A 26,782-nucleotide genomic window follows, 5' to 3' on the forward strand; every position below is an offset into this window, starting at 1 on the left:
TTTTTTAAGTTTTTCAATTACACATTTTAGTAATATAATCCATTTTTCTGAATTATGCTCTTCTCTTCATGGTCCTACATATGGTAACATGCATATTGCAAGATCGATAATTTGTTATGTTGAAATAGACAGTAATTGGTTAGAGGAGCGGTTAATATTAGTGAGCCAATTTCCCCTTTTAGATAGGAATATTCGTGTTTTTATGCATATACCGAATTTATTGATTGAGAAAATAAAATATTAGAGGGAATTGAAATTGGATCGAGTGATTGCCTCTGTCCTATCATATCTTTCTCGTACTGGGAAATTAAAAGAACAACTGATTGGTTAGCTAATCTGGGTTGTGAATCTGCATCTAACAAGTTGTATCACGTTGGAGATAATTTCTCGGTTGATCTTTGTCGCATTATTTGAGAAGACAAAGCTATTTTACCAATTCTCAGACAGTAGTTGATTTTTGTTTTTTTGATATTGTATTTTCTTTTTGTCAAGGTTAGGGTGCTTGAATGAGTTTGCGAGAGTTCTGTTCTTCTCTTGCGTCAAGGTAAGGTGTAGTACTTCAGTCCCCCCTTGTATGTCAGATCGGGTGATGTATTTAATGCTGGGATGGAGAGTGACAGCACATCGAATGAAAAAGAAAATGATGGTCTTATGGTAATAGTAGTCTGGAAGATGAAGAAAACATTTTTTTCCAAAGTGATGATAAAAACACATCTTCTGAAAATGATTTCGTTGATGAGGTTAACGAGGAAGAAGTCGGTCAATTTGAACTTGGAAGGGATGGCAACATGCCACAAGTGAGAAGATCCATTTATGATTTGGAACCTTTCGTTGTCATGAAATTTTGGACAGATGATGAAGCATATAATCATTCTAACAACTATGTAGGGAACAAGAACAGTCGGAGGCTGCCTTGACTTATACTTCGACATTGGCTTCATACTGGATACAAGCCTAAAGAAAAGTAAAGCCCCAACTAGCTTGAATGGGACTCGACAAGTCGCTTATAGAAGGCCGACAACTACTTTAGTTCAGTAAGGGGGGAGGGAAGCGAAGCAACGCGAGCTTTAGTTGGCCAGAATAATAGGCCTTGCATATCTATCCCGCCCAGCTCACTGTCTGAATAAAGCAAAGATCTTTCTATCCGCCTTCAAGTATAAATTACCAAACCTGCCAATAAGTGGCTCACAACCTTCGCTATAAAGAATGGAAGTACTCTCTTTAAGATTCGCTCTATTATTGCCTCCTATTCTTTAGGGAAGGAAAAAAGATTCATGAAAAGCCAAGGAAATGATCCATGTTACGGAACGGATGTTGGGCCTCCAACGCCTATAAATTGAAGCTTCTTTCAGTAAATGAGATTGATTTTTTCAATCCAAAAATTAGGGTGGAGCACTTAAGGGTTGATAATTGTATTGTAGCAAGATACTATGTATGTTCAGATTAGGGTGGAAAATGTTCAAATGACAAACAAAGATGAATGAATTACAAGCCTTGTGTAACTAAGAAAACTAATTATGAGGCTTTAATGAGGATCATGTATAGGAACGGAATATGCATGGTGAATCTTTTGGAAAAGGAACACAATCATCCATTGGTGGATCAAAATGAGTCATTTAGATTTAGATCGCACCAGAAAACTAATAGAGGCACAATGGAACTTATGGAACAGTTGTATAAATATGGAATAAAACAATCACAAATAATGAAAATTCTTAAAGAATTTGTTGGTGAAGAGTAGTATGCTGGTGGAGAGTAGTATGCTAGCGTAAGTAGGGATTTTGATAGGAATCTATTAAGGTCTAAGGAAAAGAATTACATGCGGTTGACTGTCAACAAACAATTGACTACTTGAACAACATAAGGACCTCAGATACATGATTCTTTTATGCAGTATGTGTCATTAAGGAGCAACAATTTATAAGAATTTTTGGATGAATAGTCATGCATAGGAACATTATAAGAAGTTTTAAGATATAATTGTGTTTGACACAACTTACAAAAAAAATAAATACAAGTTCTCATTTGCTTCTTTCGCTGGTGTTAATCATCATAAATGAAATGAAAAAATCATTTATATGACTATTTCGGACATGACTTCAAACTATGCACAATATCCACCCAAAGACAATCTTAACCAATAAATATCCAGAAATAACAAGAGGAATTAGACATGTATTTCCATTGACTATCCATTAGCTTTGTAGATGGCATTTGGAGAAGCACAAGATCAGTCACATGAGGTCATTGTACAAGAGATATTCGAGCTTGAAGGCCGTGTTTAGGAGTTATATTAATAAATCTAAAACACCCCTTGAATTCGAAGAGAGCTGGGATAACATGATACAAAGTTATAATTTAGAGAACTATAAGCAGCTAAAGAGGAAGTTCAGAATACAACAATGTTGGGTGTCTGGTTATTATGATAACATATTTTTTACTGGTATGAGCATGACACAAAGAGGAGAATCAATGAATTAGTACTTTAAGGGCTTTTCACACCATCAACCCTAGTTAATGAATTTATTACACATGAAGAAGCTATTTGAAAAGGTGAGGAAAAGAAGCCAAGGCAGAAGTCATTTGCATCACCTCAACCCTTGCTTTTGCTATAGGTCATAGGATCAAGCATCACACCGCTAATGTTTATACGTCAAAGGTGTTCAAGGTTTTCTTGGTAAAGTGGTATGCATGTTTTGGTCTTGAGGCCAAGCAATGTGATGACAAAATCATAGTTAAGAAGTACAAGATTTGTTCAAGAGATGGGGATCGAGAGATTAACATGAACTACACGTTAGACAACCAAGAAACTGAAATCACTTTTATATTAAGGATGATGATCGGAATACGAGATTTTACCATACTGTTACCAAATCCAATATTAGAAGACGTCGAATTAATTTTATTTGGGATGAACAGGGAAATAAGGTGGAAGATCCTAAGGCAATGGCTAAGGTGTTTGCCGCCTCTCTTCACGACCTCTTCAAAACATCCAGTCCATTAGAGGCTAGTTTTGTCGAGTGTCTCTTCCCATATGTTTTCCCTTCAGGTGAGCCTGACTCTCTTTGCTTAAGTCCTACTATGGAGGAGGTCTGGCGTGTTGTTTTTTCTATTGGCCCTCTAAAGGCACCAGGTATGGATGGTACGAGTGCTAGTTTCTTTAAAAAATTTTGGGATTTGGTCCAGCATGATATCTTTGGTATGGTGTCGAATTTCTTCTCTTCTGGATCTCTACCCCCTGGAGTTAATCATACTCTTTTAGCCCTTATCCCTAAATTGGAAAACACTTCTAGGGTGGGAGATTTTCAACCAATTAGTTTATGCAACGTTACCTATAAGATTGTGGCCAAACTTGCTGCTTCCCGTTTTAAGACAGTGCTACACTCTTTCATTTCCCCCTACCAGGCGACTTTTGTCCCTGATAGGCAGATCCAAGATAACATTATCCTGGCGCAGGAGATTTTTCATTTTTTGGATCATACCAGAGGTAGGGTGGGGTTTGTAGTCATTAAAATTGACATGTCCAAGGCTTATGACAGAGTTGAATGGAGCCTTCTTCTATCGGTCCTGAGTTTTTTGGGATTTGGGGAAAAATGGTAACATCTTATTAAAAATCCCATTTCCACTCCTTCCTTCTCCATCAAATTGGATGGCAGTCCTTTTGAGTTTTTCCATGCTTCTAGAGGGTTGCGTCAAGGTTGTCCTCTTAGCCCTTATCTCTTTTTAGTTGCTATGGAGGTGTTGTCTAGATTGCTCACTACTTATCATGATTTGAATATGTTTCATGGGATTAAAATTTGTCGTAATGCTCATGAGGTTACTCACCTCCTTTTTGCAGATGACATTTTGATTTTTTGTAAGGTGAGTTCTGAGGATTTTTTTAACTATCAAGGCGATCCTTGATCTTTTCTCTGATCTGTCTGGTCAAGAGATCAATCTGTCAAAGAGCAGTGTACACTTCAGTCGCAACGTTCCTTCTGCACTTCACGCCTCACTTTCCTCTCTGGTGGGTATAAAAGAGATGGTTACTGACGCGATGTATCTGGGAACTAATTTATTCCATGGTAGGTCTAAGGGTAAGGAACTGGACCGGGTGCTCACTAGGATGGAGAGAAAACTTGCGTCTTGGAAAGCTAATCTCTTGTCATATGCTGGACACAGTGTATTTAAATAGGTGCTTGCCTCTACTCCAGCCTATCTGATGCAATGTTTCCGCTTTCCTAATCAAACCTGTCTAAAGATAGATTCTTTATGCTCTAGATTTTGGAAAGCGGGTAATAGTGGTTCAAAAAAGAAACTATCTCTTATCTCTTAGACCAAAATGTGCACTCCAAAGAATCAAGGAGGGTTGGGATTCCGTAAAACTGAGTTTCATAACAAGGCCTTGCTTACGAAGTTAGATTGGGGCCTTCTTACAGAACATGACTCTTTGTGGGCCCAAATACTTCGTGTGAAGTATTTCCACCAGAAATCCTTGTTTGATCCCTCAGTTAGAGCTCGGAGAGGATCGTGGGTTTGGAACAGTATTGCATATATTATCCCAATCCTATAATCCTTGGTTTTCAAAAAAGTAGGTAACGGCTCAACTACCTTTTTCTGGTTTGACAGGTGGGTTCCCAATGGTACAGGTACTCTTTCTGCTATAACCTCTCATGCTTTGTCTCCTTTAGATAAAATGAAAACAGTTAAGTCTTTTATCAATGCTGATTGTTGGAATACTCGTCTTCTGAATGCGTGTGTTTCCCATTCTTTATCTAACCGAATACAATCTATTGCTATTTCTGATTCTCATGATAAATGGTTGTGTTGTAAATCAAAAACTGGTTCGTTAACTACCAAGTTAGTCACCAGGCATCTACAATCCTTCTCTTATACTAATTCACCTATTGAGATTTCTTGGTGGATTTTCTTTTGGAAGTTGAATATTCACCAGAAATTTAAGTTTTTTATGTGGTGTGTTCAATGCAAGCATCCCAACTAGAACTATTCTCTCCAAGTGGATCCAGCTGGACTCCAACTGTGCTCTTTGTGAAACTGGTGCTAAATCATCTTGGCACCTATTCTTTTCTTGTGATTGGGTCAGACATATTTGGATGGCGGGACCGCTAGGGTTGAGAACTGATTTCTTGGCCCTGAATGACATGAGATCGTTTGCCTTTTCTTTTTCCTGCAGCTCAAGTCAGATAAACCGCTACTCAATTGGTTTTTTAGTGTTTTTTCTATCACTTGCTATTTTATTTGGGCAGTTAGAAACAAAGTTGTAGTGGGAATGGAAAAGGCTGACCCTCTTTGGGTTCTTAAGCATGTGCATCAATGGATAGTGGACCTAAACTTATCCCCCCCCCCCCCTTCTTTCATCCTCCCTTGTAATGGATAATTTTCTTTCACTTTCACCATCTTTGTTCAATTATTTAATGCTAGTGCTTAATTATCCTGTTCTCATATGTGCAGGATACTCTAGGTCTGGACTAACAAGGGCTGGATGGACATATTTCTTTTCGATTAACGGAAGATTAAAGTTTTTCGCAACAGGGACGATACCCTATTCGTCAGATCTAGTGATGCTTCATTTTGCTATAAAGCAAGGTTGTGAGTATGCTAAAAGGAAGGGGGTGAAGATACAAGAAATATGGGTGGCTGATTGTTTGATTTAGGCTTCTCTTCCTTCTCCTACTAAATGTGCATGACCATGGTTTCTCTTTAAAGCCTTTCTGTATATATTTGATGTGACCCAAGGTGTACGGTTCCCTCGCTCTGGTGACGGGTTGTGTCTATGTACGGCTAGAAATATAACTAGAAAAATATAACTAGAAGTGTGTACTTTAAAGTTAATGATGTACCCTATTAGTTGTTTAATGTTATTTTATTCCATCAAAAAATAAAAAAACAGAAACCGAAATCACTATTTGTGGTTGCAAGATGTTTTAGTAGAAAGAATACTCCACATACACATACTTAAGATTTATCTGATAATGGATATATCTCAGATTCTCCACTACTATATTATGCCCAAATTGACCAAAGATGCCCAATATGACAATAGTGGGTTTGGACTTGCTGAAGGGTCATCTCCTAAACAACCCAACAACCTATGTTGATTCTTCAGAATATTACAACCAGTTAGCAATTAAAGAATCTCTTTCCCAAGAAATGTATAATATTGATCTTAAATTTTAAATTAAGGTCTAAAGGAGGTGTTGAGATTGCAAGTAACTGTTAGCAACTTTAGTTAGAATTTGGGTCCATAGTGTTGTCCACACGTATCTGATTTGTTAGGTACCTCCTTAACATGAGATAGACCGAACACATCCTTTTTGAGGTTAGTCGCCAATAATTTCAATAAAGAAGGGTCTACCATTGCTCAAGTTGCAATGGTTTAGGGTACAATGTCACGACATGCACTAGGGTAATGGTTTTTTCAATTTCATGATTTCATAATTGAATGTTGTAGTTTATTAATTGTAAAGTATATCTTAGTGTTGATTATTAATTGTAGAGTCTCTTATATATATTTTGTCACCGATATTGAATGCGCCTACTAGGGGATACCAATACGTTGTTTTTAGATAATATGTCTAGTTTTGGTTTTTATACTTTTATCTTTTTTTTTTTTTTTGGGGAACAAGTTATACTTTTATCTTAGTAGAGCATAAGAAACCATCGATTGTGTTGCAAAACCTCCAAGTATTGAATGAGAGTATTCTAGTCCAGTTTCATAGATCTTTAACATGGGTGTTTGTTACCAATTTATTAGAAGGGAGAGAATCTTATAGAAATGATCTGTTTTTAATACTAATGAATACACTTTTGACTGGTTTCATGGTCTGAAATTTTAACTACCTCTTAGGTACCATGTTTTCCTGCCAAAACATAAAAAAAAAACAACTAAATATATAATTTTAACTACTTCCATGAGAGGTGCAACCTTGCTAGTAATATTACTTAATTTTGTTCTTGGGAAGCTTGATGTTGTATTTGGCACAAAATGGAGGGAAGAGGATCTGAAGGATATAATGGTCAAAAGGACGAAATCTGGCTTTCCATTCAGGTAATGTTCAAGATAGCTAATCTGCACGCACAGATGTCAAATTTGAAACCATTTAACTTATTGATTTTCCTGAGACTTTGTGGAACTTCGTTTTTTTGTTGTATAGATGTGGAATAATCTTTTAAGTAAACGTGTAATTCCAATTTTAGGGTTAATTTGCAAGGTTAACAATATTTTTTTTATAGGAGGGGGGGGGGGGGGGTGAGGGGAGTATGAATGGAATAATGGATGCTAAACTGAGTATTGGATATATGAGGTGAGATGCTAATCAAGACTGTGTTTGGTATGAATTTCTAGGTCAATTTTGCATTTTTTGACAATAAAAATTACTATTTTTTATCAACTGAAAATGCAAAATCGACCTAAAATGCATAACAAACGCAGCCCAAATCTTGTTCAGCTATTGTTATGCGTTGCAACTTTAGATACTAAATCAAATTTTCGATCTTCGATTTAAGTATGTACCATTCCTCCATTTACATGCTGAAAAAAAACAGAAAATAAAATGGGTTTAACTTGTAAAACTAAATATAATGATAGGATGCTAATGGAAGCTCCATTTTTAGTATTCTGGATGTCTTCCTGTGCATTTTTCATGTGAGAACAAAATCTTTTCCGATTTCAGCTTCATTCATGTACTCCAGAAATTCTAACTTGAAAAGCACTATTCAGTTCGTAAGTTGCAACATAGAGATGGCTAGTTGCAGATGCTATTTTTTTATAATTTAACTTATTTTTTTCATCCTTAATTTTGGTTATTCTCTATGTAGTCCTGGAAAATACTCCTGGGTTTGGCTCTGGTTGGAAGAGCCATCACAATGGGAACTTCGTATTTGCACCTGTCCTTTCCTGAAATACGAAAGGAATCTCTGAGCAAGCAGGGTACTCTACACCCTCTCACATTAATTTTTTTAATCATTATTTGTCTTTTATTATAAAAACACCACAATAATCCAATGCAACGAGGCGCAGTGTATGCCTTGGGCTCAGAGGCCTGTCCCCAATTCCTAATCCTGCCATGCTGACCCAACCGATTGAGAGTCATTTTCTGATGCCTCCAAGACTGGGAAGTGAGCTAGGTGATAATAAACAACCTTCACTTCAAAGAAGCAAGCTTGCAGTGGAAGGAAATTTTCATGCAAAACTGATGCTACACCATAACAGCAAGCAATAGGATGAGAAGGTTAAAAGTAGTAGAATTGGAGTAACTTCTCCATGCTAGGATTGGCTTTACAATATCTCACAATCCCCCATTCCATTTTTTTTCCTTTCTCTAGGTATTAGCAGAGTCTCCACAGACAAAGAAATAAGAAATCTAAGAATAATACCAGGATACACATACATGGGGAAACTTTATCTGTTTGTATCTACAAGGTTTACGTCATCATCACCGTATTGCCCCAAGCAAATTTGCACCATCAAGCTTTGCCCCCAACAAATGCTGAGTATAACAAACACAAAATAGTATTAGAAATCCAAAACAACTTCGCCACATCGCCACTATAACAATGTGGTTAGGACTTATGAAGCATTTTTGGATTTATCCATATATTAAAATTGTTAATGGACCTACTTCCACCAATCTCAAACGCTTTCCTTCCCTCATTAATCAATTATTTATCAACAGAAGATAAAAAGCAAATCCTTCTGTCTCTCCCTCTCTTTTTTTTTTTTTTTTTTTGGGGGGGGGGGGGGGGGTGGTGGGACGGGGGGTGGAGGCAAGAACCCATACATTGATGTCAGTCCATCAGCAAGATAACTAACCACCTAGGAATATTGACATCACAAAAGCCATCAGACTATGTAGCAACTCAGATGCTCTGCAACAGAACTTGACCCTCACTGATGAGGGCAGAAGTGGAGGAAATGCCCTGGAGTCAAAAGGACTCTTGAGACTGTCACTACAGCAGAGCATACAATAACTCACCTAAGTAACAATCTGTGTATCTCTCCAGAGTGATACACTGAATTTTTTATTTTTTTAATAGAAGAGCATTCAAAAGGTTAAAGGTTACAGTCAATTGCACTGACCCATCAACTATCTTGAGTGAGCCCATAATTTCAATAAGTAATTACTTGACTCTTTTCCCTAGCTTACCTAGACACATGGCAAGTTACTGAGCATCTAGTGTCAATAGCTATCCTAAATCATGGGCCTCCAAGAACTATGTAATGTTGAGCTGGGTCACAAAGGACCTAGCCCCAGGCAGGATCTTGAAAAAAAATTTATGCTGATTTGATATTTCTCAATACTAGGCAACAATTGAAGAACTTGTAGCAGATCAGACAATGAAATTGATTGAAATAGAAACAAAGAAGAAAATACAAGAGGATAAGATTGGATCGAGTATCCCACTCTCTCTTGGGTCTCTCACCGTACTTTGGTCTCTCACCATACTTTTTCTCATAGAGCAAAGCACAAGGCTATGTTTTTTTTTCCTCAATCTCATTAATCAAATTTGTGTACAAGGCTGTAGCTCTTTATGAATTTAGAAGACACAAAAATAGACAATCCTTAACTAATAAGGTAACATAAACTGACTAGGAAACTAAAATAATGAAAGAAATAGACTCAAAACAGGACTCTAACTAAACTAATGAAGTAAACTCTAATACCGACACCTAAAGAAATTCAAGTTATAGATAATGGCTGAACAACATCTCAACTAAACTCAACTCAACCTTATCCCAACTAAATGGATCCTTATCCTCCAATCAGCTCTATTCAAAGCCATACTCGTTACGAGGCGTAAGCTATGCATGTCTTTCCTCACAACTCCTTCCAGAATTTAAGGTCTACTTGGCTCTTTTAGCTCCTTCAATTTGAATCAAATCACTCCTCCATACTGGAAGATATAAAGGCCTCTGTTGTTCATAGCCATGCCACATCAAACAACTTTCTCACAACTTATCATTTATTAGAACTACTCGCAAATCAGCTCTAAATTGTTCATTCCTTATTTTATCCTTCCTAGTTTTACCATATCCATCTTAACATCCTCATCTTAGATACACTAAGTTTATTTATATGATGTTTCTTAACTGTTCAGCATTTCTCACCATACATCATAGCCGGTCGTATGACTGTCCTATAAAATTTTCCTTGAAGTTTTAAAGGATAAGTCTATCACACAACACTGAGGACACCCCTCCACTTCAGCCATCCTATTTTAATTCTGTGTAACATCATCCTCTATTTCTCCTTTATTTATGAATAATGATTCAGCCCAAATACCTAAAATAACCACATTGTGGAATCTCCCTCTCATCAATTTTCACCATCTCATTATTCATCCTATTGTAACTAAAGTTACACACCATATACTGTGTTTTCATTTTCAAAGAATGTGACCCTCTCCAGACCCTGCAATGGCAGGAGCCTCATTCACTGGGTACACCCCTTATCTTAAAACTATTTGATTCAAAAGTTGATCTCCATGATTCCAACTTGGCGTTAATCCCTACTTTTGTCTCATGTGCCAAAACAATATTATCAACAAAAAGTATGCACCAAGGGACTTGATCTTGAATGTCTCTGTTTAATTCAATCTATAATAACTTTAATAAACGCAGGTAAAATAAGGGCTTAAAGCTGATCCTTGATGTAACCAATTGTGATTGGAAATTCACTACTTTGTCCCCCCCCCCCCACAGTTCTTAGATTAGTCACGACCATGGTTCAAAATTTCGGTATATTTCGACACTACCGAGATGAGATGGGCTTCCAAAATAAACAAATGTTCAAAATTCAGAATATTTCAGTAAATTTCAATATATTTCGATAAATTTCGGTATATTTCGTTAAACAATGTATATTTAACTATTTATACATCAGAGTCCGACCATATACTGTCAATCAAGGGTGCAAACCCAAAACACCACTTGGAGTTCATGTTTTTGCAATATGAAGGTTTAAATGTGTTTTATTTAGCTTAAATAAGGGTATACATGAAGTATCAGGCCCTAATATGGCCAAAAAACCACTGAGATGGAGTGTCAAAATATGGCAGAAAAAATACCATATTTTGGCAAAATTTCGGTATATTTCGGAAATTTCAACCAGCCCGAAATGGCGAGACGAGACGAGATTTTAAACCTTGGTCACGACACCATTATACATATCATTAACTATGTCCTACATATTTACTTGAAACCCTTCTCTTCTCTAATACTTGCCAAATTAACTCATTAGGGACTCTATCATAAGCTTTTTCTAAGTCAATAATACCATATGGAGATCCTTCTAGCATTCTCTAAATCTTTCTATGAGTATCCTAAGTAAAAGCTTCTGTCATTGATCTTCTTGGCATTAAACCAAATTGGTTATCCGTAATAATAGTTTCTACTTAATAGATAATGGTTGAACATTCCACCAAATTTGTGCCCCTTTTGAACTGCCACATAGAGGTAATTAAGGGCCAAGGGCATGCTGGAAGGAATTCCAGATATGGGCATGTGGCACCCTATTCCCATTAAAATAAATCTTTTTTTTTTCTGGCAACAAAGAACTTTCACCTTTTCTAATCGACAAGCATTAGAGAAGCATAAATTATAGTGCAAAGCAAATCTGAGGTTGACAATTAAAGAGTTACAAAGTTGAAATACAGGCAATATATTAAAACACACAGATAATCCTCAAGGAAAGGAGAACAGTATGACTTACAGTATCACGTAGATCAACATGCCTTAAGTAAGCCCTCTGAAGATTTGCACTTTGCATATTAGCACCACTCAACTTTGCTCCCTGGGGATTTCCAAGGTAAATAAGAAATTAAAGTATTCTGTTGAACGAGTAGCAAAATGCCCAAGTGACCAACTGATATAAGTAGTATGAATTTGAATCAACATATGAAGAAAACAAAAGCCAGTAATTATCAACTGTAAAAGTAAGTCATCAGAAAAGGAGTTTTGTAATCAAGAACTGACATATGTACAAGGATGAGCAGCATGAGAGCATCAAGGCATGTAAAAGAGTACTGACAAACAATATGTATTAATTAATGACAAATGAATTGTATGATATTATGGAAAGTGGTAATAAAGCATAGCAATTTAATCAAGAGATGGTGTTTATCTTTCTTTTTTATTTAATTATTGGCATAATATAGTAATTTCACTAAATCATGTCAAAGATATACAATCTGGTATAAGCTTTACAATTCCATCCTCGTACCAAAGGTTACAGAAAGCTATACACAAACAATGCAGACCTCACTCTCTCAACCAAAGTTTTTAGTATCCTTATGTATCCGCCAATACTAACCGATATGTATCATATCTTTAAGGTACCGATACGATACGGAACTGATACGATACCTAAAAAAATTTAGCATCAGTATATGTAAGAAACCTCAGCATTTATATATAATCAATTGAATGCACTTATTTCGTCGTACTTTGTTCTCCTTTTTTATGTAGATCAAAACATGAAGAAAAGACAAAAACACTGTTCATATTACTGTTCACGTGAACAGTGTCACAGCCCCATATTTGACTTGGTGAGAATATTCCTAGAAGATTGTGGGGGCCAGATCAGTCTTTAATTATTAGTTACTTCAAGTCTTTAAGTGAAGGGTATTACTGTCAATTTTTATTGACAGAATTTAGACTTCAAGTGCTGGCCGAATCTTAGTGGGGACCACATGACTTAGCCACTGAATTGAAGAACATCAAGTGGGGTCCACATGAAGAAGAACCCAACTGCAGCATATTTAGTTTCTATTCTTATGTAAGATTTAGTTTCTATTTTTATGTAAAGTTTCTATTTCTTTGTTACTTGAGGTGACGCATGGCCCTCTATATATTGTAAAGGCTTTTAGAAGCCTCCCACGATTTGAATAGTTGAATGAAATTGCTTTGAAGCATGAAGATTCTGTTATCCCCTGTGTGGATGAAGGGCTGAGAGGCCTGGCTGGTGAGAGCCAAAACCCCTAGGGCTGAGAGAGCCGAATTTCCTTATCCCCTATTTTCTATCTTCTCTATTCTCCTTTTCCTTGCAATCGATCCCTGTACTGCTGCTGTTCTCTGTTGAGCAATCCCAGTGCTGTAAAGACTCATTCAAAAGCTGCAATCAACCCCAAACACTCCAAGACTGTTGCTGCCATCGATTGAAGCCTGCTGCTGTTCCTACAAGGTGAATTGTTGCTGCAACTCTATAACTTCACATCCCTCCATCAGAACCTGTGGATATTTGGAGCACAGGATCACACCATCAACCACCCCACTCAATCCCAACCTTAGCCTATTCTGATGGCTGGATTGCTCTACACCACTAACCTTCTATTTTCAAGACCAACTCAGATCTCCACTTCTGACCATCAGAACTGAACCAAACTTGCAGCAAAGTTTCATCTCATTAAGGCTGATACTCAATCCACTTGGAGCCCAAGCCCAATGCTGGCTTGCACGATATTCCATAACCTTCCAATTTTGCATTATCTTTGTATCTCAGGTTTTAGCCATCGGAATTGGCTGAAATTTGGAGTGTAGCATAACTTTACCTCCATCTTCACTCGACCTAAGTTTGACAATGTTCTACAGACTGGTTAGATCTCTACCTCCTAAGTTACTAATTCTGGTTTTATTGCTATTATGATGTTCTACTACAACCTGTCATCGATCCTACTGTAGAGTGGTTCTTAGCTAAACCCCATCTACATTACTTTTTATACATGATATATTATGCATATTAGTTGTTTATATTATTTTATGCTTCAAAACTGTATTTTGCATATATCCTAAGCGTTTCCATAAGTTTCTTGACCATTTCCACACATATGTACTGTATCTTGCTATACAATACAATACGCCTCTTAAAACCCTTCCGATACAATACCCGAAACTTTAAACCTTTCTCCCAATGTAGAATAGGAAAATCAATTAGTTTCATATGATGCTTGGTTTCTCAAAATCCCAATTGATGGGAGGGAAACTTTGCAATTCCCATGTAGATTGTTAGATCCTTGTGCTTATCTATAGCAAGGAACATCTCATGTCATTGGAGGACAAGGTATAAAACTTATGATGGAAACCTAAAAGCATAAAGGAAGAGATGTCATTCAGATCTTTTAAGGCTAATATTCTTGTTAGCAGACCAGAACTAGGCTGAATGCTTGGATGGTTAATTCATCCCAAGCATACTCTTATTTATAACAATGATAAAACAATAAAATCTGTACATAGGCGATGTGGGACTAAACCACATACACAAACAATAAAATAACAAGGAAAAGTCCAGAGTACCCCCACGGTATTCTGGCCTATATATCAACACTCCCCCTCAAGTTGGAGCATATATATCATGCATGCCCAACTTGACTAGTATAGGATGAAACAGCTTGCAATTCAGCCCCTTAGTGAACACATCAGCCAGTTGATCAGTAGACTTCACAAAGGGAACACAAATGAGACCAGCTTCAAGCTTTTCCTTGATGAAATGTCTATCAATCTCCACGTGTTTAGTGCGATCATGCTGGACAGGGTTATCAGCAATGCTAATAGCAGCTTTATTGTCACAATAAAGCATCATTGGAAGATGGACAGCAACACCAATATCCTGCAATAATCCTCTAAGCTAAAGAAGTTCACAAATGCCTTGGGCCATCGCACGAAACTCGGCTTCAGCACTGGACCTTGCCACAACATTCTGCTTTTTGCTAAGCCATGTAACAAGGTTCCCACCCACAAAGGAGCAATAGCCAAAGATGGATTTTCTATCAGAAGAACCAGCCCAGTCGGCATCAGTATAAGCTTCAATCTTGAGGTAACCATTGGGAGACAAGAGAATTCCCTTTCCTGGAGCAGACTTCAAATACCTCAAAATACGACGGATTGCATCTATATGAGAGGAATAGGGATCATGCATGAACTGGCTCACCACACTTACAGCAACCGCTATGTCAAGTCTGGTGTAGGGAAGGTAGATTAGTTTGCCCACTAACCGTTTATAGCCACCTTTGTCAACAGGTTCACCCTCTTTCTCCATAAGTTTTGTAGTAGCATCCATAGGAGCATCTGAAGGATGACACCCTAGCAGCCTTATCTCAGTCAATAGATCAAGGACATATTTTCTTTAAGAAAGAAAGATGCCCTTTGAAGAGCAGGCAACTTCTACCCCTAGAAAATATTTTAGAGAGCATAGATCTTTGACCTCAACTCACGGCCAAGGAGAAGCTTTAAATCCCTAATAGCAGCATCATCATTACCAGTCACCACGATATCATCCACATAAACTATGAGAAGAATAACCTTGTCACCAACCCGTCTGATGAACAAAGTGTGATCAGCATTGCTTTGCTTATAACCTGCTGAAATCATAGCCTTATGAAACCTGCCGAACCAAGCCCTAGGTGATTACTTCAACCCATAGAGAGCACGTTTCAACTTGCAAACTTTGCCCCTAGTCCTGTCATCAGAGAAGCCTGGTGGAACGTCCATATACACCTCCTCCTCAAGCTCCCCATGGAGGAAAGTATTCTTTACATCTAACTGCTGAAAATCCCACCCAAGATTTGCAACACAAGATAATAGCACCCTGATAGTGTTGAGCTTTGCCACTGGTGCAAAGGTCTCCTGATAGTCAACTCCATAAGTCTGAGTGAACCCCTTTGCAACCAGACATGCCTTATACCGATCCACTAAACCATCAGCCTTCTATTTGACCACGAAGACTCATTTACATCCCACTGGTTTTTTCCCTGGAGGAAGAGCCACAAGATCCCACATGTTATTTTTGTGTAGTGCTCTCATTTCTTCCAACATTGCAGCCTTCCACTTTCCATCTGTATATGCTTCCTGCCAAGTTTTAGGAATAGAGACAGAAGAAAGAGAGGATACAAAAGCATGGAAAGAAGGAGAAAGAGAACTATACGAAACAAAGCGAGATATGGGATGTAAAGTGCAAGTCCTAGTACCTTTGCGATGAGCAATAGGTATGTTGGAAGGAGAGGGATTACCAGGAGATGAAGGATCCGAGTCTGTAGCTGGCAATTGGATGGGTACTGGTGCTACAGTGGGTTGCAGCTGCCTTCTGTTGGATCTACCCCTTGTATAGGTGATGATGTTGGAGTTGTCGATTCTCTTCTGAAATTCACCAATAGTTCTCTGGACTGGAGTCAGCTCCCCCTGGATAGGAACATTAACAACACTATTTTCAATGGTCTCCCCCTGTACAAGATTCCCATTAGGTGAGGGAGGAACAGCCAAAGGAAGTGGGACATCTAAAGTAGGCTGGGCAGCAACTGTGGGAGGTGGTAAAGTAGGCTGGACAGTAGCCGTGGGTGGTGGTAAAGTAGGCTGGATGGTAGCCTGAGGAACCTTTGGTAGAGGAATCTCAAAAGGCACATCTTCACTAGAACTCTCCCCCTGAAGAGGTGGCAAAGAATAATAAGAAAGGGACTCATGGAAAATAACATCCATACTAACCATGGTACGACGGGAAGGGGGATGGTAATACTTGTAACCTTTCTGGGTCGAAGAATAACCCAAGAAAATATAGCAAAGGCCCCAAGGTTCAAGTTTGCCAAGAGATCTAGTATCCCTAGCATAACACACACAACCAAACACCTTGGGGGGCACAATAAAGGAGGAATTTCCCATGAAAATATCGAAGGGGCTACGAGAGTTAAGAACCCGAGAAGGCAGCCTATTGATGAGATAGGCTACAGTGGGTACCACATCCCCCCATTATTGAGATGGGACATTCCTCGCAAACATCAAAGCCCTGGCTATCTCTAACAAGTGGCAATTCTTACGTTCCGCCACACCATTTTGGGCAGGGGTATCAACACAACTAGTTTGATGAAGGATGCCATCATCAGCAAGATACTTTTGAAATTGGGATTCTGTATACTCCGTTCCATTATCACTTCTCAATACTTTGAGAGTAGCCTGGAACTGAGTTTGAATCATCTTATGAAAATACTGAAAACATGAAAAAAATTGATTTTTTGTGCGCAAAAGATACACCCATGTATTCCTAGAATTAAAATCTATGAAAGAGATAAACCAACGATGGCCAGAAATAGACGGTTTACGACTAGGGCCCCAAACATCAGAATGCACCAAATTAAAACAAAAAGAACTCCTTTTATTAGACATTGGATAATTTGAACGTGTCTGTTTGGCCAGAACACAAGCCTCACAAAAAAATTCATCCTTAGTACGAAGGGTGACCAAACTAGGAAATAAATGAGCTAAAATTCCTAAAGGGGAGTGACCTAACCTAGAGTGCCATTGGTAGAGTTCAGAAGAGACTATGGAGTTTTGGTGTAGCGGAGAAGGCAATGGTGGTGGAGAGAAGCGACCATCATCACGCAGGTACAGCCCACCGTGCACTTTACCCAATCCAATCGTCTTCCCAGATTCCAGATCCTGAAACACACAATAAGATGGAAAGAAAGTGACTTTGTAGTTAAGATCACGAGTAATACTACTAATAGAAAGGTTAGTAGTACAGTTAGGAATGTGTAAAACAGAAGACAAGGGAAGAGAAGAAGTGCAGTTGATGAGTCCTTTTCTAGAAATGGCAGAAAGGGAACCATCAGCCACCTTGACCTTGTCTTTCCCAGAAGTGGGGGGAATATCTATGAAACAAACTAGAAGAACTGGTCATATGATCTGTAGCTCTAGAATCGATGATCCAAGGATGAGAAGCTACAGAAGCATAATGACCCTTAAAAGCAATACCTGACCGGGCAAAGTGTGAACCTGAAGGAGTAGAAGAACTGGCAGGAGCTGTTGTAGTAGAGGCAGCAGCAGCGGAAGACCTAAGCATACGTAGGAGTGCCTGTAGATCATCCTGGGATAGACCAGTGTCAGTAGCAGGGGCTGCAGTAATAGTTTCAGACTGATGGGCCTTGGTCTATTGCTTTGTCTTTGTCTTGGCAGCCCTTTTTGGTTCAAAGTCAGCCGGTTTCCCATGAAGCTTCCAGTACTTCTCCTTGGTGTGAAGGTTTGTGACAGTGCTCACAAACGACAGTCCCTGTGGTAGAATCACCAAGAGAAGCAGTGCTACTAGGTGCAGGAGTAGCAGGGGCAACCGCCTTGAGAGCTGATCTGTCTGTAACAGGGTGGTGCAACATAGCAGCCCGACGGTTCTCCTCAGAGGACACCAAGGCATAAGATTGTTCAAGTGTGGGAAAAGGCTTATGGCCCAACACTTGAACACGAATCTGATCATATTCCACATTTAATCCAGCCAAAAAATCGTAGACTCTAATTTTGTCCACATGCTTCTTATAGGAGGTAATATCAGCAGCGGAACTTGGGTGAAAGTCAGAAAAGTGAACCAACTGCTGCCAAAGGCTACGTAAAGTAGCATAATATTTAGAGGCAGTCAATTCTCCTTGAGTAGTGTGCAGGACCTCTTCCTGAGTTCATAGACCTGGGCATCATTGCCAAGCTGTCCACAGGTTTCCTTGCAAGCAGCCCAAATCTTTGCAGCTGTGTCAAGAAGAAGAAAAGTATGCTACAGTTCTGTAGTCATAGAGCCAATGAGGTAGGACATGAGAACTCCATTGTTGGCCAGCCACCTGTCTCGAGCAGCTGCAATCTCAGTTGGCCCACAGCCAGCAATGGCAAAGGAAGCTGACCGAGACCAAAGCAAGTAGTTAGTGCCATCCAACTTGATTGGATTAGGAGTAAAATTATGATAATCAGATTTGCTGTGTCCATCACCAATAGTAGTAGCAGTCGAATCCACTGAATCACCCATGAAAGCAGTAGAGAAGCCCAATCACAGAGAGAGGCTGTTACGAAGAAAACCCCACAAAAACCTGCAGTTTAAGGGTCGATACTGGAGGAGAACTCTCTGATAATGATATAATATGAACCTCCAAATAGCAGCAACAGCAGCAAAGTGAATCCCTTGGATCGATTCTTACAAAGTTTAAAAAAACCCTGAAAGAGCTGAAATCGATGTAAGGGAAAAGGAGAACAAAAACACTGCAGATAGATCTGAAAATAGGAGACAATAGTCTTCTAATAATGCTGAAACACCCTACCAAAAATCTGCAGCAATAGAAATCTGCAAACCCTAGATCGATATTGGTCAGGGTTTTGAAAAAAACCCTGGAAAGCTGAAATCGATAAAGGGTGGAAGATGCCCAAAAAACTGATCTGTTGCAGTCCCAACCAAGGTCGAGTGTGTCTTTATAAATAGAGAACAAGCCTTCAAAACATCAGAATCAATCGAAGTCACCAGCCCCTAGATCGATAGTTGTCAGGGTTTTAGAAAAAACCCTGTTTTTGTGAAAAAAATCGATCTTAGGGGGTCTTGAACTGATCTGATGATAGGAACAGATGTCGGCCTGCTGCAGTTCTTGGTCTTCAAAAGAAGGAGTGATCCCTTACAGCAGAGATGGAAACAATCCCCAAAAACTGAAGAAGCCAAATATCGCAAACAGGTAATGGTCCCTATCGAGCAGAAAATCAAATCATAAAAAAGAGGTAACGGAGGGCAGCAACTAGATCTTGTAGATCACCTCATTAGTGCTGCCCTAGTGGGAGAATGAAGAGCAAGAGAAGAGAAGGCAGCAACCGAGAAGAAATAGAAAGGAAAAAGGCTGAGATCGAGAATGGAAGAGAAGGAGGGAAAGGGGGGAAGGTCCCTAATTCGAGATCTGCTCTGTTACCATGTTAGTAGACCAGAACTAGGCTGAATGCTTGGATGGTTAATTCATCCCAAGCATACTCTTATCTATAAGAACGATAAAACAATAAAATCTGTACATAGGCGATGTGGGACTAAACCACATACACAAACAGTAAAATAACAAGGAAAAAGTCCAGAATACCCCCACGGTATTCTGGCCTATATATCAACGATTCTTATTTGGCATCACCAAGATGGTTAAGGCCTAGATGAGAACTGGCTTAGAAGTTGAATGGCATACTTACGAAAACAAGTCATTTCAATTTGGTTTTGTTAGTTCTTATTAGCTTTTTTTATTGCTAGAACTATTTTCTTTTTTATGTTTTATTAGCTAGAGTCTAATCAGAGTCCTGTAACTATGCAGAACAGGTCAGGGGGTGTGAAATTTTGAGAATTCACAACAGCTACTGTATGTTGAGCTTTAAGTGCTTCCTTAGGGTGTGATCATAGTTGTCATGGTGTCGCCATGGCGTTGCCATGGTGCCGCCATGGCATCCTGGCGTTGGAGAGGCAGGCATGTCGAGCTTCGCCATGGAGGATGTATAAATATCACCCGATATGGCCTCCATGGCGTCGCCATAGCGCCGCCATGGACGCCATGCCACGATATATGGGCATATCGGTCGATATTAGTGTATAAAACTTAGGTTTTAAATTTTTTTTTTTAAACCATTTAAAAGCTTAAATGCTTTTTCCTTGATTTGTATTGGTCACATTAACATAAAAAATTAAAACTATTAAAGATTAAACAGTACAATTTACTACTATACCCTAAATCCCTAATTGGAATTGAAATTTGGGGGATTTTCGAAATCGCAAAGTTTGTCGAGACAGAGGAGAGACTTCGTGAAATGTCCGGAGATCAAGGAGTCAAGAAGACGAAGAAGTGAGAAGAAGAAGAAGAACTACCAAGCCGCAAGTCCGCAACTCTCGGCAGTTCGAACCCCTCCGGCAACCTCCAGGTAAGTAATTTTTTATTTTTTATTTATTTGGTTCTTCTTCTTCTTCTCCAATCTCCTCCCAGTCCTCCGGCGAGTGCGACTCGATCCTGCTTCTTCTTCTTCTTCTTCAGTTCTTCTCACTTCTTCGTCTTCTTCACTTCCAACAACTCTCTCCGTCAGTTCTTCTTCTTCTCACTTCTTCATCTTCTTAACTCCTTCTTCAGTTCTTCTTCTTGCCTTGCAATTGCGAGCTTACACACGATCACGAGAGACACAGACCCCAGTTTTTTTTTTTTTTCTTCTTCTTGCCTTGCGATTGCAGGCTTGCACACAAGGATGAGACCTCTCGCTTTTTCTTTTTCTTTTTCTTCTTCTTGCCTTGCGATTGCGAGGCTTGCTTTCGCCTGGACCTCTCATTTTTTTTTCTTTTTCTTCTTGTTGCCTTGCAGTTGCAAGCTTGCACACAACCTCTCGGTTTTTTGTTTCTTCTTGCCTTGCTGTTGCCGGCTTCCACATAGACAGAGAAGGTGTTTTTTTTTTTCTTCTTGCCCTGCACACAGCCACACATACACAATTACACACAGAGACAGGGAGAGAGTCGAGAGACAGAGGGGGGAGGAATTTATTACAGCCAGTAGTTCTCTGTTTTTTTTTTTTTCTTTCTTCCCTTGCCTTGCAGTTGCAGGCTTGCACAGTCACAGAGAAGGTGCTTTTTTTAATTTTTTCTTCTTCTTACGTTGCACACAGAGACAGGGAGAGAGTCGAGAGACAGGGGGGAGGGATTTATTACAACCAGTAGTCCATCACTCACAGTCTCACACACAGTCACAGTGTCACACACACAACAGCAGCAAGCTCATATTCAACTCCATAATTTCAATATTTTTTTTCCCTTCAGCTTAATGTTAATCTGCTAAAAACCAGTACTTTGATTTTGTGCTTACATGCCTACCATTTGATTTTTTAACTTTATTATCAGCAAGACTATAGCTTTCAATTATTTGATAGGCTAATCTATGTTTTCATACTTTCATATACACTAATGGATATCACATTTTCATGAATTAAACCATAGTATATTAGTAGTACACTTTCATGTTGATTTTTTATGTTATAGGATATATATTATAACATACTAAATGACATTAAAAATAGAGAAAATAAAAAATAAAACATGGTCGACATGCTCGCCATGGCGGGCAACATGTCGATATATCGACGTGACACCCCTCCACCGACTTGGATCGCCGTGACGCCGTGACAACTATGGGTATGATTGTCTAAGTTTTATTATTTCATTCTCCAAATTTATGGCAGTTCCATAAACCACCACAAATCATCAATATTCTTGACTATCCTTTACAATGCATCACTCCCAGCATCCCAAGTTCCCAACCCGAGCCCATCATCAAATTCCATCTTAAAACCTAATCTCTCACTCAACCCTGATTTTGGGAGATTTCATTTGTTATCTTAGAATCTCCTCAAAATCATAACTTTTTTCCAGCGACCTATGTTTATGTTTTTCTATATTTCCTCGCAGATGAGTCAGCTAGGGTTTGATGAGTGATTCCTGTTTACATTGGACATATTCTACTACGTTTTCTGATCTGTCTCTTTTCTGTGCCATTAATGTTCTGTTTTCTTTTCTTTTCTTCATTTTGTCGAGCAATTGCCTGCTCTCTTCCCTCCTTTGAGGGTTTGTAAATATAAGAAGTTGGTCTCGAGAATTCTGCCTCTTTGGTCTTCATTTCTTGGATCTGAGCTGCAGCTGATCCCTATCAAAAATAAATAAATCTCCATTGATGAAATCTACAACTTATACCAACAAGGGCTACGGTTTTTGGGATGGCCCACTGAGGAAGGCCTTTCTATACGGCCCAAATATCTGTCACATGGCAGTACTGATGTGTGGCTGATAATTTGTCAGATAGGTAGACCAAAAGATCTCCCTGATCACATGTCGAATTTCAGCCCAATCAAAGTTGGTCAAGTGGCGAAATAAAGTTTTGAAAATTTAAAACTACCAAAAGGGTGCATGCCAATACATGGACTACTAACAAGGCCGCATGCAATAAAACAGGACTACAAGAAGGTATATGATTGAATTAGAATCTAAAATTTGGCATGTAGCTAATCTAAATAATGTTCTAATAGTTAGAATTGTCATATCATCCTTCCACATGGCACAACAGTCTTGTATCACCTGCTTTCTCAAGCAGGGCTTCTGGTTTTGATTAATAAAATTCCTGGGTAGCTATGCTGCCCTCCCTTGATCAAAACACAACAAAACAGAAGGCCTGAGAAAGTCGATATCTACATTGACAGCTACAAAGATGCAAAACTCGCTTTTTGTCCTTGAACCGTATAGTAATTGTGTACTCAAAATGTACGAAGATGATGCAAATATTATAAAGAACGAGGTTCAAGATTTCAGTTTCAAGCCTGATTTTGATGATGAAGTTGATGATGGACTGCCTAGTGGGTCCAGTCCAAACATCACACATCACAGCCACTCCATAGCTCTCTCATGTTCCCTTCAATGTATTAGTATACTCTTCCAGCTCCTTTTGTTGGGGCAAATAGACATTCATCAATTCATATGTAGTGGGAAATGTTTATAAATGTAACTCAACATAGCAAAAGCCTGAGAAGAATGGAAACAAGAAATCAGTGCCTACATTGACAGCTACAAAGATGCAAAACTCGTTTTTCATCCTTAAACAATATACTAATTGTGTACTCAAGATGTATGCAGATGGTACAAATACTATAAAGACCAAGGTTCAAGATTTTGGTTTCGAGTCTAGTTTCGACCATGAAGTTGATGATGGACTGTCTAGTGGGTCCAATCCAACCATCACACATCATAGTCACTCCATAGCTCTCCCATGTCCCCTTTAATGTATCAATGTACTCTTCCAACTCCTTTTGTTAAGGCAAATAGACATTCAACAATTCATATGCAGTAGGCTCCTTCACTCCTAGGCCAGCCTTCCCCACAATGTCTAGCATGCTTGGTAGTATGGTCCCTCAGTGGCATTAGCTAGGATGCTACGATAGAAGAAAAACTTCTAAACGGCATTGCCCACTCAACCTTTCCAATCAAACCAGACTTGTTTAAGCTTTCTCTGTCTGATATCTTGTGTCCTGTATATGGCAGGATCCTGCTGAAGGACCTCCATAGGATCATCATCATCTGGTATTGGTGGTGAGGTTGCGCTCACACTCTGTGATCTCCTAAAAGGCAACTCCCCCTGCCTCTTCTTCTCTCTCCTCTCCCCTGCCTCTTCTTCTCTCTCCTCTCCCCTGCCTCTGGTGCAACTTCTCTGGAGCCAGAGCTCCTTTCCCCATCACTGCAGCCCTAACCCTACCCATCTGATATATGACTCAACTCACTACCTGTGCCTGCTATATCTGTCTCCTCTGCCTCTGCCTCTACATCAACAGGCATGTAATCACTATCAGAATCATCAAAGTCAACTCCTGCTGCTAGTGGGTGTCTCTATAGCACTACCTCATCAAACTCCTCTCTTGCCCTTTGCTTTTCCAACTTCCTCCGTCTTCATCCCTTCATCAAGGTTGATATAGACTTTTGTACCTCAATAAGGACCCCGGAGCATTTGTCCGCATCCCTGTAGCCACTGGCCAAATGTCTCACCAGTCTAATGGCCCCCTAAATTTATTATCTTGCCACAACAATTACATTGTGATTTTATCTTATCATTCCCTATAGGAACTCCATACTTCAATAATCCATACTATGCCTCCACTTCCACTGTCAGCCATTATGCAATCTTCTTAGTTCTTACATTGTTGCATCAAAATATGCATACATTATTAGCTAAAGGGCATTACCCAATGCACGAGGCTCTTGCCACTATGGGATTTGAGGAGGGTCATAATGTACACAGCCTTACCCTTGGTTTCGCATAGAGGCTGTTTACAGACTCAAAACCGTGACCACTTGGTAACAATAGAGCAACCTTACCGTTGTACCAAGGCCTGCCCTCATGCATACATTATTAGCTATTCTACATAATTTTAAACAGAATTGTTTTCCTATTTTTCAGAATTTCCATCATCATCTTCAATTGTAAATACAACAACAATACTTCATAACTTTTAAAGAATTTATTCACCCCATAAAAAAAAAAATTTTAAGGAATTTTTTAACCAAAGCAGAATTTTTTTCTTACTTTTTTAAATTTCCTATAATATTTCAAAATAATTTATAAAATCCATAAATTAAAATAATTACTTTTTTGACAAAGTAAAAAAAAACCCGATTCTATGAGGCTCAGCAGGTGCAAAAAACTATGCCTCTGACATCTTTACCCTTAGCCATAAACCTCCTTTCCTTTGGATTTTAGATTAACTATACGCTTTAATTTTTGCTTCGGGTGTAACATATAAAAAATTGAGCTCCAAACACTAGGTATTAATCCTATTTTTTCAAAAAATTCTTGCGAGGGAAATTTTTTTACAGAAAATTTAAAAGTATTTCAAAAACAGAAAATAAATTACGGCTCTATGAAGTCATAGATCGAGTTACGGTGTGTAACATATAAAAAAAATGAAGGTCAACCATCCTGTATTTATCCAATTTTTGCAAAAATTAATTTTTCGGAAAATTGATATACCTCCCCAACTTCGAATCTTGTACAAATCTTCCAACAACACGGTAAATCATCGCTTTCAATGTGCCACTCTACTGCCCAAGTACTTGTTCTAACCTTGTATAGCAGTGATTTAGCCAAGAAATCACAAAAACAAGGTTTTTACCCCTTCCCTGGTGAAACTTGACGAACCCGAAATATTTCACGAGACTTTGCACAATCTCGAACCTTAATACAAACAAGTATTAAATCTCTTTTTGGATGGCCATTTTGGCCAGACCAAAATTTTTGAGAAACCGAAATTTCGCCGAAATATTGTATTTTTTATATGAGTTTTCCTTGACTATTTCTGGGTGTAAAATGCCGAAATGGACCAAAATTTTGATGAAACGGTGCATTTTTTAGACCAAAATGTATGGAATTTCCGAAACGAAATGACTTAAATTTCTGAAAATTCACCGAAATTTCGGAAATATTGCATTTTTTCATTTCGACATAGCGTCTTGTTTCAGCCTGGCTAATATTTCCATGAAATTTCAGCGACATTTTGAACTATGGATACAAACCACTTAGCCCTACAATATAGAAGAGGATATGTAACAAATTCAGAGGGAGTTCATACATAACAACAATGAACAAAAATGATGGATGAGGAACTATTGAACTGAAACAGGCATCTGACTATCTGAGTGTGACAATAGATCACCCCTTCATTTATTTGTAACAAAACTCCCCTGGGCAGCTTAACACAAATAGATTCCATAATGTGTTTTTCTTTTCTTTCTTTTTTTCTCTTCCCCCCCCCCCCCTTCAACCAATATTACATCTAGATTACCATCACTAATAACCAATCAACCTTCTCAGACCATGAAAGTTGAATCCCACAAATGTCCAAGCTCCAAACTAACCTAGCATTGCTTTGTGTTCTCCAAGTAATTCCTAGCAAATAGAAATTTTTTCTATCTAACTAAAGTGTCAAGTAGAGGAGGATATCATATCCATCTTGTCACACCCACAACCCACCCCCTGGGATGATTCGACTAGTGACCCCAATACTCGAAGTATTCGAAGACCTCCAGGATCTAGATGCAGTAAATACACGTCACAAGCACAACACAATATCGAGATAACAAGTGTTACATTGATCAAAGTGCACGGAAAGTAAATATTTACAAGTTTCATATATATTAATTTACATTGAAAGTCTCAATAGCCCGATATCTCTAAGTTCACAACCATTGGGCCCACACACTACTATTCTAAAATGTATACAATGGAAACTCTTCTACCAAAAAGGCTAGTATTAAATAAAAAAAAACAAAAAGATAACACCATGTCATCAGTCCCTGTTCTCCAAGTAATCCTCTCTACCACCATTACATCCACCTGCAAGATCATCTAAAAGAAAATATTCCACAAGAGTAAGCTCCACCTAGCCCAGCAAATAAAGGATGGACCACACACAAGCACATGCACACACAAAGCAAAATCCTAGATATATGGATTCAATTTTAATCTTAAT

The 26,782-nt window shown here is 38.7% G+C and overlaps 1 protein-coding gene across 1 annotated transcript in view; it reads right to left on the minus strand.

Annotated features, from left to right (window-relative positions):
* Positions 1-8,245: 8,245 nt before the first annotated feature.
* The window catches only part of LOC122649838 (FH protein interacting protein FIP2-like), a 43,499-nt gene continuing 24,962 nt past the window's right edge, over positions 8,246-26,782 (minus strand). Inside the window, exons 10-11 of the mRNA XM_043843085.1 lie at positions 11,712-11,792; positions 8,246-8,489 (exon numbers count right to left, since the gene is read on the minus strand). Coding sequence (XP_043699020.1) covers positions 8,436-8,489; positions 11,712-11,792 — 135 coding nt within the window. The 3' untranslated portion in view covers positions 8,246-8,435. The remainder of the gene's footprint in view (positions 8,490-11,711; positions 11,793-26,782) is intronic.

Source organism: Telopea speciosissima, chromosome 2 (assembly GCF_018873765.1).
Source record: "Telopea speciosissima isolate NSW1024214 ecotype Mountain lineage chromosome 2, Tspe_v1, whole genome shotgun sequence".
Lineage (NCBI taxonomy): Eukaryota > Viridiplantae > Streptophyta > Magnoliopsida > Proteales > Proteaceae > Telopea > Telopea speciosissima.